Source organism: Anomaloglossus baeobatrachus, chromosome 11, assembly GCF_048569485.1.
Source record: "Anomaloglossus baeobatrachus isolate aAnoBae1 chromosome 11, aAnoBae1.hap1, whole genome shotgun sequence".
Taxonomy (NCBI): domain Eukaryota; kingdom Metazoa; phylum Chordata; class Amphibia; order Anura; family Aromobatidae; genus Anomaloglossus; species Anomaloglossus baeobatrachus.
This window is the reverse complement of record NC_134363.1, coordinates 63,988,659-64,001,993: the sequence shown is the minus strand read 5'-3', so window position 1 is coordinate 64,001,993 and position 13,335 is coordinate 63,988,659. Positions and strand designations below refer to the sequence as shown.

General features: G+C 56.7%; 1 protein-coding gene across 1 annotated transcript in view; it reads left to right on the top strand.

The window, feature by feature from the left end:
- The window catches only part of GRWD1 (glutamate rich WD repeat containing 1), a 70,697-nt gene that overhangs the window by 21,735 nt on the left and 35,627 nt on the right, over positions 1-13,335 (top strand). Inside the window, exon 4 of the mRNA XM_075329444.1 lies at positions 6,845-7,058. Within this exon, the coding sequence (XP_075185559.1) occupies positions 6,845-7,058 (214 nt within the window). The remainder of the gene's footprint in view (positions 1-6,844; positions 7,059-13,335) is intronic.

Below are 13,335 nucleotides of genomic sequence, written 5' to 3'. Positions count from 1 at the left end.
TTATTGGCTTTCCTCCTTCTTGCTTTTGCACTAAAACTGAGGAGCCCGTGATCCCACGGGAGGGTGTATAGCCAGAAGGGGAGGGGCCTTACACTTTTAAGTGTAATACTTTGTGTGGCCTCCGGAGGCAGTAGCTATACACCCAATTGTCTGGGTCTCCCAATTGGAGCTAGAAGAAAAGGAATTTACGGTAAGTAAACAAAATTCCCTTCTTAGCTCCATTATAAAGTTGAAGCGTTCCACAGTGACCTCCTAAAGTGACACTGGTCAGATTTCCAAAATTTGGCCTCATCATTAAGGTCAACACTGGCTCTGTCACTAAGGAGTTAAAATAGGACAAGCCAAAGACTGAAATGTCAGCTAACAAAATGCTGTATAAAAAAGTAACCTACTTTAGCTAATTGATGCGGATTTGCTGCCGAAAACTGAACAAATACTGATTGTGGGAACTTGGCCCCAACAGACACACCAAAACGCTGAATTAGATTAAGGGAATCTGTCCACAGGCTTTTGCTATATAATCTGAATTCAAGATATGATGTAGGGACTGATTCCAGTAATGTGTCACTTAAGCTGTGTTCCTGTTTCAATATAATCAGTGTTTTATTAGCAGGAGATTATCACCATAGGACTAGGTGTCTCGTTCCTCCTGGTCCAACAAAGGAATTGGTGCTGATTAGTAGCTTTGACAATCCGTGACGGGGTTGGGTCATATAGGGTTAGGCTACTTTCACACTTGCGTTGGACGGCTTCCGTTGCTATCCGCAGCCTTGAGGAATTACGGTAACCGTTGCAGGAAAGCGTTATGTTCCTCATAGACTTCTATTAGCTACGGATAGCAACGGATGGTCTTGCGTTGCATCCGCTGCACAACGCAGCATCATTATTTTGATGCGTCGGGCGGAGGGAACGCTGCATGTAGCGTTTTTTGAGCAGCGTAATCCGTAGGATTTTGCTGCGCATGCTCTCTGCCTCCCTGCACACGTAACCAGGGTAAACATCGGGTTACTAAGCAATGCGCTTTGCCTAGTTACCCGATTTTTACCCTGGCTACGTGTGCAGGGAGCCTGACACATTCCCGCTTGGCTCCACCCCCTCCTGCACTCCACATGTACACATGCGCACACACACACACTCACCTGTCCCCAGCCTTGCATTCCTCGCTGCACTGACGTCCTCAGCGCCATGGACCCGTTCGGCTCCACCCACCCCGCACTCCGCCCCCGCTCCCCTCACACATTCTCGGAGGCCGAACGATCAGCTGATCACCCGGCGACTGGCTGCTGTGAGCGATCAGCTGATCACCCGGCGACTGGCTGCTGTGAGCGATCAGCTGATCACCCGGCGACTGGCTGCTGTGAGCGATCAGCTGATCACCCGGCGACTGGCTGCTGTGAGCGATCAGCTGATCACCCGGCGACTGGCTGCTGTGAGCGATCAGCTGATCACCCGGCGACTGGCTGCTGTGAGCGATCAGCTGATCACCCGGCGACTGGCTGCTGTGAGCGATCAGCTGATCACCCGGCGACTGGCTGCTGTGAGCGATCAGCTGATCACCCGGCGACTGGCTGCTGTGAGCGATCAGCTGATCACCCGGCGACTGGCTGCTGTGAGCGATCAGCTGATCACCCGGCGACTGGCTGCTGTGAGCGATCAGCTGATCACCCGGCGACTGGCTGCTGTGAGCGATCAGCTGATCACCCGGCGACTGGCTGCTGTGAGCGATCAGCTGATCACCCGGCGACTGGCTGCTGTGAGCGATCAGCTGATCACCCGGCGACTGGCTGCTGTGAGCGATCAGCTGATCACCCGGCGACTGGCTGCTGTGAGCGATCAGCTGATCACCCGGCGACTGGCTGCTGTGAGCGATCAGCTGATCACCCGGCGACTGGCTGCTGTGAGCGATCAGCTGATCACCCGGCGACTGGCTGCTGTGAGCGATCAGCTGATCACCCGGCGACTGGCTGCTGTGAGCGATCAGCTGATCACCCGGCGACTGGCTGCTGTGAGCGATCAGCTGATCACCCGGCGACTGGCTGCTGTGAGCGATCAGCTGATCACCCGGCGACTGGCTGCTGTGAGCGATCAGCTGATCACCCGGCGACTGGCTGCTGTGAGCGATCAGCTGATCACCCGGCGACTGGCTGCTGTGAGCGATCAGCTGATCACCCGGCGACTGGCTGCTGTGAGCGATCAGCTGATCACCCGGCGACTGGCTGCTGTGAGCGATCAGCTGATCACCCGGCGACTGGCTGCTGTGAGCGATCAGCTGATCACCCGGCGACTGGCTGCTGTGAGCGATCAGCTGATCACCCGGCGACTGGCTGCTGTGAGCGATCAGCTGATCACCCGGCGACTGGCTGCTGTGAGCGATCAGCTGATCACCCGGCGACTGGCTGCTGTGAGCGATCAGCTGATCACCCGGCGACTGGCTGCTGTGAGCGATCAGCTGATCACCCGGCGACTGGCTGCTGTGAGCGATCAGCTGATCACCCGGCGACTGGCTGCTGTGAGCGATCAGCTGATCACCCGGCGACTGGCTGCTGTGAGCGATCAGCTGATCACCCGGCGACTGGCTGCTGTGAGCGATCAGCTGATCACCCGGCGACTGGCTGCTGTGAGCGATCAGCTGATCACCCGGCGACTGGCTGCTGTGAGCGATCAGCTGATCACCCGGCGACTGGCTGCTGTGAGCGATCAGCTGATCACCCGGCGACTGGCTGCTGTGAGCGATCAGCTGATCACCCGGCGACTGGCTGCTGTGAGCGATCAGCTGATCACCCGGCGACTGGCTGCTGTGAGCGATCAGCTGATCACCCGGCGACTGGCTGCTGTGAGCGATCAGCTGATCACCCGGCGACTGGCTGCTGTGAGCGATCAGCTGATCACCCGGCGACTGGCTGCTGTGAGCGATCAGCTGATCACCCGGCGACTGGCTGCTGTGAGCGATCAGCTGATCACCCGGCGACTGGCTGCTGTGAGCGATCAGCTGATCACCCGGCGACTGGCTGCTGTGAGCGATCAGCTGATCACCCGGCGACTGGCTGCTGTGAGCGATCAGCTGATCACCCGGCGACTGGCTGCTGTGAGCGATCAGCTGATCACCCGGCGACTGGCTGCTGTGAGCGATCAGCTGATCACCCGGCGACTGGCTGCTGTGAGCGATCAGCTGATCACCCGGCGACTGGCTGCTGTGAGCGATCAGCTGATCACCCGGCGACTGGCTGCTGTGAGCGATCAGCTGATCACCCGGCGACTGGCTGCTGTGAGCGATCAGCTGATCACCCGGCGACTGGCTGCTGTGAGCGATCAGCTGATCACCCGGCGACTGGCTGCTGTGAGCGATCAGCTGATCACCCGGCGACTGGCTGCTGTGAGCGATCAGCTGATCACCCGGCGACTGGCTGCTGTGAGCGATCAGCTGATCACCCGGCGACTGGCTGCTGTGAGCGATCAGCTGATCACCCGGCGACTGGCTGCTGTGAGCGATCAGCTGATCACCCGGCGACTGGCTGCTGTGAGCGATCAGCTGATCACCCGGCGACTGGCTGCTGTGAGCGATCAGCTGATCACCCGGCGACTGGCTGCTGTGAGCGATCAGCTGATCACCCGGCGACTGGCTGCTGTGAGCGATCAGCTGATCACCCGGCGACTGGCTGCTGTGAGCGATCAGCTGATCACCCGGCGACTGGCTGCTGTGAGCGATCAGCTGATCACCCGGCGACTGGCTGCTGTGAGCGATCAGCTGATCACCCGGCGACTGGCTGCTGTGAGCGATCAGCTGATCACCCGGCGACTGGCTGCTGTGAGCGATCAGCTGATCACCCGGCGACTGGCTGCTGTGAGCGATCAGCTGATCACCCGGCGACTGGCTGCTGTGAGCGATCAGCTGATCACCCGGCGACTGGCTGCTGTGAGCGATCAGCTGATCACCCGGCGACTGGCTGCTGTGAGCGATCAGCTGATCACCCGGCGACTGGCTGCTGTGAGCGATCAGCTGATCACCCGGCGACTGGCTGCTGTGAGCGATCAGCTGATCACCCGGCGACTGGCTGCTGTGAGCGATCAGCTGATCACCCGGCGACTGGCTGCTGTGAGCGATCAGCTGATCACCCGGCGACTGGCTGCTGTGAGCGATCAGCTGATCACCCGGCGACTGGCTGCTGTGAGCGATCAGCTGATCACCCGGCGACTGGCTGCTGTGAGCGATCAGCTGATCACCCGGCGACTGGCTGCTGTGAGCGATCAGCTGATCACCCGGCGACTGGCTGCTGTGAGCGATCAGCTGATCACCCGGCGACTGGCTGCTGTGAGCGATCAGCTGATCACCCGGCGACTGGCTGCTGTGAGCGATCAGCTGATCACCCGGCGACTGGCTGCTGTGAGCGATCAGCTGATCACCCGGCGACTGGCTGCTGTGAGCGATCAGCTGATCACCCGGCGACTGGCTGCTGTGAGCGATCAGCTGATCACCCGGCGACTGGCTGCTGTGAGCGATCAGCTGATCACCCGGCGACTGGCTGCTGTGAGCGATCAGCTGATCACCCGGCGACTGGCTGCTGTGAGCGATCAGCTGATCACCCGGCGACTGGCTGCTGTGAGCGATCAGCTGATCACCCGGCGACTGGCTGCTGTGAGCGATCAGCTGATCACCCGGCGACTGGCTGCTGTGAGCGATCAGCTGATCACCCGGCGACTGGCTGCTGTGAGCGATCAGCTGATCACCCGGCGACCGGCTGCTGTGAGCGATCAGCTGATCACCCGGCGACCGGCTGCTGTGAGCGATCAGCTGATCACCCGGCGACCGGCTGCTGTGAGCGATCAGCTGATCACCCGGCGACCGGCTGCTGTGAGCGATCAGCTGATCACCCGGCGACCGGCTGCTGTGAGCGATCAGCTGATCACCCGGCGACCGGCTGCTGTGAGCGATCAGCTGATCACCCGGCGACCGGCTGCTGTGAGCGATCAGCTGATCACCCGGCGACCGGCTGCTGTGAGCGATCAGCTGATCACCCGGCGACCGGCTGCTGTGAGCGATCAGCTGATCACCCGGCGACCGGCTGCTGTGAGCGATCAGCTGATCACCCGGCGACCGGCTGCTGTGAGCGATCAGCTGATCACCCGGCGACCGGCTGCTGTGAGCGATCAGCTGATCACCCGGCGACCGGCTGCTGTGAGCGATCAGCTGATCACCCGGCGACCGGCTGCTGTGAGCGATCAGCTGATCACCCGGCGACCGGCTGCTGTGAGCGATCAGCTGATCACCCGGCGACCGGCTGCTGTGAGCGATCAGCTGATCACCCGGCGACCGGCTGCTGTGAGCGATCAGCTGATCACCCGGCGACCGGCTGCTGTGAGCGATCAGCTGATCACCCGGCGACCGGCTGCTGTGAGCGATCAGCTGATCACCCGGCGACCGGCTGCTGTGAGCGATCAGCTGATCACCCGGCGACCGGCTGCTGTGAGCGATCAGCTGATCACCCGGCGACCGGCTGCTGTGAGCGATCAGCTGATCACCCGGCGACTGGCTGCTGTGAGCGATCAGCTGATCACCCGGCGACTGGCTGCTGTGAGCGATCAGCTGATCACCCGGCGACTGGCTGCTGTGAGCGATCAGCTGATCACCCGGCGACTGGCTGCTGTGAGCGATCAGCTGATCACCCGGCGACTGGCTGCTGTGAGCGATCAGCTGATCACCCGGCGACTGGCTGCTGTGAGCGATCAGCTGATCACCCGGCGACTGGCTGCTGTGAGCGATCAGCTGATCACCCGGCGACTGGCTGCTGTGAGCGATCAGCTGATCACCCGGCGACTGGCTGCTGTGAGCGATCAGCTGATCACCCGGCGACTGGCTGCTGTGAGCGATCAGCTGATCACCCGGCGACTGGCTGCTGTGAGCGATCAGCTGATCACCCGGCGACTGGCTGCTGTGAGCGATCAGCTGATCACCCGGCGACTGGCTGCTGTGAGCGATCAGCTGATCACCCGGCGACTGGCTGCTGTGAGCGATCAGCTGATCACTTGGCGACCGGCTGCTGTGAGCGATCAGCTGATCACCCGGCGACCGGCTGCTGTGAGCGATCAGCTGATCACCCGGCGACCGGCTGCTGTGAGCGATCAGCTGATCGTTCACAATAGTCTGCCGCCGGTAAAAGGAAAGGAAAAAAAAAAAATTCCGTTTTGTATGATCCGTTGTGCCACTACATGCAACACATCTGTTGCATCCGTCACACAACGCAATGCAACGGAAGCCTTCCAACGCAAGTGTGAAACTAGCCTTATAAATTCTGAGCTCTGATTGATCTGCAGCAGAGAAAGCAGTGATTGCATCACAATGTCTGCTCCTAGTAAGCTAAGTGACACATCACTGGAATCAGGGTCTCTGTTAATACATTATGCTGCTCTCAGATTACATAGTATAAACCTGGTGACAGATTCCCTTTTAATAATTAAGATTTCCATGGGAAAGTGCAAGGGTTGAGTGTTATTGAATCTGAGATGAGCCCTCACTGATTACATCGGGGCGTGTATATTTTATTCTTGGACTGAATCTTGTTTGTCAGCAAACCTGCTTTAAAAAATGGAAGCAACACACATGATTGGACATTTATTTTTCATGCCCTTTGTTATGCAAATTGTGACATTTATTTATTTTTTTGTAACTGGAATTTTGGTATAGTCTGAGTGTAACATCCGTCTGTCCAGCGATTGGGCAAAAGATCCTTTGTATTTTTGGATTATTTTTTCCTGTTATTTTCAGCGTTCACTGTAGGAGATTGTGTAGCTGCACATTACAGGACAGACCTTAGATCTGATGATGTCAGTACTCTGGATTTCTCTTCAGGTCTCTACTCTTTTGGACACTCCGGTCGCCGCTGTTTGGTCAGAAAAAGGCCAAGTAGAAATCTATGATCTGCAAAAGCAATTGGCGGCCGTGTCCGACTCGCAGACGTTGGCAGCGTTTCTAAAAGAAGAACAAGCAAATATCAAACCCGTCTTTTCTTTTTCTGGCCATATGACTGAGGGATTTGCCATGGACTGGTCTCCAAAGACAGCAGGTAAGGGACGGCCGTGCGTATAAATTGATCCTTATGTAATGTATCTATTATAGTAACCAGTCATTGATGTGGGCACTGTAGCTCTGTGCTTCTGATTTAAAGGGAATCTGTCACCAGGTTTTGCTACCTCACCTGAGAGCAGCATAATGTAGAGAGAGCTGTTTCTTGTCATTTTGATAAAATCACTTTTCTCTGCTGCATAACTAGCAGTTATACACGACTCATGAATATGCTGGACTACCTGCAGCACAAGTAGTCCTGTAATGATAATCTACTGCTGATTAAACAATGATTTCTTTGTCGCTCCATTGGGAGACCCAGACAATTGGTGTATAGCTTCTGCCTCCGGAGGCCACACAAAGTATTACACTTTAAAAAGTGTAACCCCTCCCCTCTGCCTATACACCCTCCCGTGCATCACGGGCTCCTCAGTTTTATGCTTTGTGTGGAAGGAGGCACACATCCACTCATGCATTCTCATATTAGTTATATCGGTTGGAAGAAAAGAGGGCCCCCCACGGGGCCCCCGGCATGTTCCCTTCTCACCCCACTACGTCGGCGGTGTTGTTAAGGTTGAGGTACCCATTGCGGGTACAAAGGCCGGAGCCTCATGCCGTCTCCTTCACCATCCCTTAGCGGCTCTGGGAGAAGTGGGATCCTGACCGGTCATCCATTTACTGGGACCGTGCTCCCTCCGCAGCCCCTGTGGGAATCTGCCGGACCGGAGTCTATTCATCCTCAGGGACCGGGCCCTGCAACTCTAAGGTACTCTGTGTCCCCATGGGGACTGTGCAGGGAGCGCCTTCTTCCCGGACGCTGCAGCAGCTGCTGAATGGAGAAGGCCGGCGGACTTCCGCGCCTGCTTGTCGGGCGCGGTCTTAAATTTAGTCCCCGGCTTCATCGCGGCCTAGTAGCAAATATCCCGCCCCCGGGCCTGCCTGTCAGGGGTAAGGGCGGGACTGCCGACCTGACGTCGGATGTGAGGGCCGGAGCATCCTGTATGTTTCCTCCCCCCTCACTGATCACTGTGGGGACCCCAGATTCCCGCACTTTCCTGGCGCCGCCCACGGCTCCACTCCTCCCCTGAGAGCTCCGGCAGCCATTTTTTTGGCATTCTGCCGGTGGAGGATTCTCAGGGAAGAGCTCTGCAGCTCTGGGAGACCTAAGGCAGGGAATCTGGAGGACACACACTCCGCTTTTTAGCGGTCGGTAAGCCACACCGGTCACCCGGTGCTGGTCCCCCTAGGGTGCCGGAATAGATACGTATTTATATATATATTTCTGTTCGGTCGGGCTGTATACCCTTTCCCATATACCCTCAGTGATCACTCTCCTAGGAGACAACAGCATGTCGTCCACAAGGAGCAAAGGTGCTAAGGCACAGGGTTTTTTTGCGGCCTGTACCTCTTGTGGGGCTATGTTACCTGCGGGTTCCACCTACCCTCACTGTGAGCAATGCTCGACCCCTGTTTCGCTTGCTCAGCCGGAGCCTCGGTCACTAGTGGGCCCCTCGGCTCATGTAGACCCCCCTGCTCCCCCTGTCCAGGCGGCAGGGACAGAGTTCGCCTCTTTTGCTGAGAGACTCTCTGAGTCACTTTCACAATCCATGGCTCAGTCTATGGACAAATGGTCTGCCAAGCTGCTTGAAGCTTTGCAGTCCAGACCGGTCCTTACACAGGCCCCGGCCCCTGTTGGATCGTCGCCTCCAGGCCCCTCTCGGTCCGCACCGCAGCGCGCTCCCAGGTTGGGCCCTAGGTCTCACGTGGAGGACTCCTGCCCGGACCACAGTCCTAGACAGGCTAAGCGGGCTCGCTGGGAATCTTCCCCGACTTCTTCACGCTGCTCGGGTTCCCAGCTTGAGGACTCGCTGGAGGACGAGGCGGACGTCGCAGCTCAGGGCTCTGACCCTGACGTCGCCCTCAACCTTGATACACCTGAAGGGGACGCCTTAGTAAATGATCTTATCTCGTCCATCAACCAGGTGTTAGATCTCTCTCCCCCGCCTCCACCTGTAGAGGAGTCGGCTTCTCAGCAGGAGAAACACCAGTTTCGGATCCCCAAACGTACACGGAGTGCGTTTTTCGATCACTCTAACTTCAGAGATGCTGTCCAGAAGCCCAGAGCGGTTCCGGACAAGCGCTTTACTAAGCGCCTTACTGACACACGTTACCCCTTCCCCTCTGAAGTAGTTAAGGGTTGGGCTCAATGTCCCAAGGTGGATCCTCCAGTCTCTAGGCTGGCGGCTAGATCTGTGGTATCGGTTGCAGATGGCTCATCACTAAAAGATGCCACTGACAGGCAGATAGAGCTCCTGGTGAAATCCATCTATGAAGCCACGGGCGCGTCTTTTGCCCCGGCCTTTGCAGCCGTGTGGGCACTCCAAGCTATCTCAGCTTGTCTGGCTGAGATTAATGCGGTCACACGTAATTCTGCTCCGCAGGTTGCGTCTTTGACTTCTCAAGCGTCAGCTTTTTCTTCCTACGCCATAAACGCAGTCCTAGACTCTGCTAGCCGTACAGCGGTGGCATCCGCTAACTCTGTGGCAGTCCGCAGGGCCATGTGGCTGCGCGAATGGAAGGCAGACTCGGCCTCCAAGAGGTTCTTAACCGGTTTGCCGTTTTCTGGCGACCGCTTGTTTGGCGAACGATTGGATGAGATTATTAAGGAATCCAATGGAAAGGACTCCTCCTTACCCCAGTCCAAACCTAAGAGACCTCAGCAACGAAAAATACAATCAAGGTTTCGGTCCTTTCGTCCCTCCGCCAAGCCCCAATCCTCTTCGTCCAGCAGGCCGGAGAAAGGCCAGAGGAACTCCTATGCGTGGCGGTCCAAGTCACGCCCCCAAAAGGCCGCAGGAGGCACTGCCTCCAAGGCTGCCTCCTCATGACTCTCGGCATCCCCAAGCCGCATCCTCGGTCGGTGGCAGGCTCTCCTGCTTTTGCGACGCCTGGTGGCCACATGTTCAAGACCGATGGGTGAGAGACATTCTGTCTCACGGTTACAGGATAGAGTTCAGCTCTCGTCCTCCGACTCGTTTCTTCAGAACCTCTCCGCCCCCCGCTCGGGCCGACGCACTTTTTCAGGCAGTGGACGCTCTGAAGACAGGAGTTGTGATCCCCGTTCCCCCTCAGGAACGTGGTCGCGGATTTTACTCCAACTTGTTCGTGGTGCCAAAAAAGGACGGATCATTCCGTCCCGTTCTGGACCTCAAACTACTCAACAGACATGTGAGCACCAGACGGTTTCGGATGGAATCTCTCCGCTCGGTCATCGCCTCGATGTCACAAGGAGACTTCCTAGCATCGATCGACATCAAGGATGCTTATCTCCACCTGCCGATCGCACCCGAACATCAACGCTTCTTGCGTTTCGCCATCGGGGACGAACACCTTCAGTTCGTGGCATTGCCTTTCGGCCTGGCGACAGCCCCACGGGTTTTCACCAAAAGTCATGGCATCCGTTGTGGCGGTCCTACACTCTCAGGGCGACTCGGTGATTCCCTACTTAGACGATCTCCTAGTCAGGGCACCTTCTCGGGTGGTGTGTCAACACAGCCTTACAGTCGCTCTGGCGACTCTCCAGCAGTTCGGGTGGATCATCAACTTCCCGAAATCCAAGTTGACACCGACCCAATCACTTACTTACCTCGGGATGGAGTTTCATACACAGTCAGCGGTAGTCAAGCTACCGCTGGACAAACAGCTTTCTCTGCAGGCAGGGGTGCAATCTCTTCTTCGGGGTCAGTCACACCCCTTGAGGCGCCTCATGAACTTCCTGGGGAAGATGGTGGCAGCGATGGAGGCAGTGCCGTTCGCGCAATTCCATGTGCGGCCACTCCAATGGGACATTCTCCGCAAATGGGACAGGAGGTCGACTTCCCTCGACAGGAACGTCTCTCTTTCCCTTGCAACCAAGACGTCTCTTCAGTGGTGGCTCCTTCCCAATTCTCTATCGCAGGGAAAATCCTTCCTACTCCCAACCTGGGCTGTGGTCACCACGGACGCGAGCCTGTCAGGGTGGGGAGCGGTTTTTCTCCACCACAGGGCTCAGGGAACCTGGACTCCGATAGTCTTCCCTTCAGATCAATGTTCTGGAGATAAGGGCAGTGTATCTAGCCCTATTGGCTTTCCATCGGTGGCTGGAGGGCAGACAGATCCGTATCCAGTCGGACAACGCCACTGCCGTCGCATACATCAACCACCAGGGCGGCACGCGCAGTCGTCATGCCTTCCAGGAAGTCCAGCGGATTCTGCAGTGGGTGGAAGCCACAGCCTCCACCATCTCCGCAGTTCACATCCCGGGCGTAGAAAACTGGGAAGCAGATTTTCTCAGTCGTCAGGGCATGGACGCGGGGGAATGGTCTCTTCACCCAGACGTGTTTCGAGAGATCTGTCGGCGCTGGGGAACGCCGGACGTCGATCTCATGGCGTCACGGCACAACAACAAAGTCCCGGCATTCATGGCTCGGTCTCAAGATCACAGAGCTCTGGCGGCAGACGCGCTAGTTCAGGATTGGTCGCAGTTTCGACTGCCTTATGTGTTTCCTCCTCTGGCGATGCTGCCCAGAGTGTTACGCAAGATCAGGTCCGACTGCCGTCGCGCCATTCTCGTTGCTCCAGACTGGCCGAGGCGGTCGTGGTACCCGGATCTGTGGCATCTCACGGGTCAACCGTGGGCGCTTCCAGACCGCCCAGACTTGCTGTCACAAGGGCCGTTTTTCCATCTGAATTCTGTGGCCCTCAACCTGACTGTGTGGCCATTGAGTCCTGGCTCCTAGCGTCTTCAGGGTTATCTCAGGATGTCATTGCCACCATGAGACAGGCCAGGAAACCAACGTCCGCCAAGATCTATTACAGGTCTTGGCAAATCTTCTTATCCTGGTGCTCTGATAATGGTTTTATTCCATGGCCGTTTGCCTTACCAACTTTTCTTTCATTCCTTCAATCCGGAATGGACAAGGGTTTGTCACTCGGCTCTCTCAAGGGACAAGTATCGGCGCTCTCCGTATTTTTTCAAAAGCGCCTAGCCAGGCTTCCGCAGGTCCGCACGTTCCTGCAGGGAGTTTGCCACATAGTCCCACCTTACAAGCGTCCGCTGGAACCCTGGGATCCTTAACAGGGTGCTAACGGCTCTTCAGAAACCACCTTTCGAGCCGCTGCGGGATGTCTCTCTATCACGTCTTTCGCAGAAGGTGGCATTTCTAGTGGCAGTTACATCACTCCGGAGAGTGTCTGAGCTTGCAGCGCTGTCATGCAAAGCCCCCTTCCTGGTGTTTCACCAGGATAAGGTGGTTCTGCGTCCGGTCCCGGAATTTCTCCCTAAGGTGGTATCCCCGTTTCATCTCAATCAGGATATCTCCTTACCTTCTTTTTGCCCTCATCCAGTTCACCAATGTGAAAAGGATTTGCACTACTTAGATCTGCAGAGAGCACAAGAGAGAGGTGTTCAATGCCGCGCCAATAGATCACTTCAGAAGATGTTCAGATCAGTGTCACTTTATTGTCATTCAGTTCGACGCGTTTCTGGGGCATCTGCCCCCTTCATCAGGACCACCAGAAAAAGAAATAACATCCAATCAAATCAAAAAATGATTGGATGTTATTTCTTTTTCTGGTGGTCCTGATGAAGGGGGCAGATGCCCCAGAAACGCGTCGACCTGAATGACAATAAAGTGACACTGATCTGAACATCTTCTGAAGTGATCTATTGGCGCGGCATTGAACACCTCTCTCTTGTGCTCTCTGTTATCTACCATATTGGTGGCTGCAGCCTTGGATCGTTTGATACATGCGATTATAGTAGTTGTGGCTTCTCACAACTGCATTTGGTGAGTAGGTTTACTCCCCTATCCCTACCCCTTACATATTGGGGTAAGACCCTATTGCGCTTGTTTTTCCACAGCTGTTTTCCGTGTTACTACTTAGATCTGGTGAGAGCACTCCGACTACGTGTCTCGCACGGCGCCCCTGCGTCGTTCAGATGCGCTCTTTGTCCTTGTCGCTGGCCAGCGTAAGGGTTCGCAGGCTTCCAAGTCAACCTTGGCTCGGTGGATCAAGGAACCGATTCTTGAGGCCTACCGTTCTTCTGGGCTTCCGCTTCCTTCAGGGCTGAAAGCCCATTCTACCAGAGCCGTGGGTGCGTCCTGGGCATTGCGGCACCGGGCTACGGCTCAGCAGGTGTGTCAGGCAGCTACGTGGTCTAGTCTGCACACCTTCACGAAACACTATCAGGTGCATACCTATGCTTCGGCAGACACCAGTCTAGGTAGGCGAGTCCT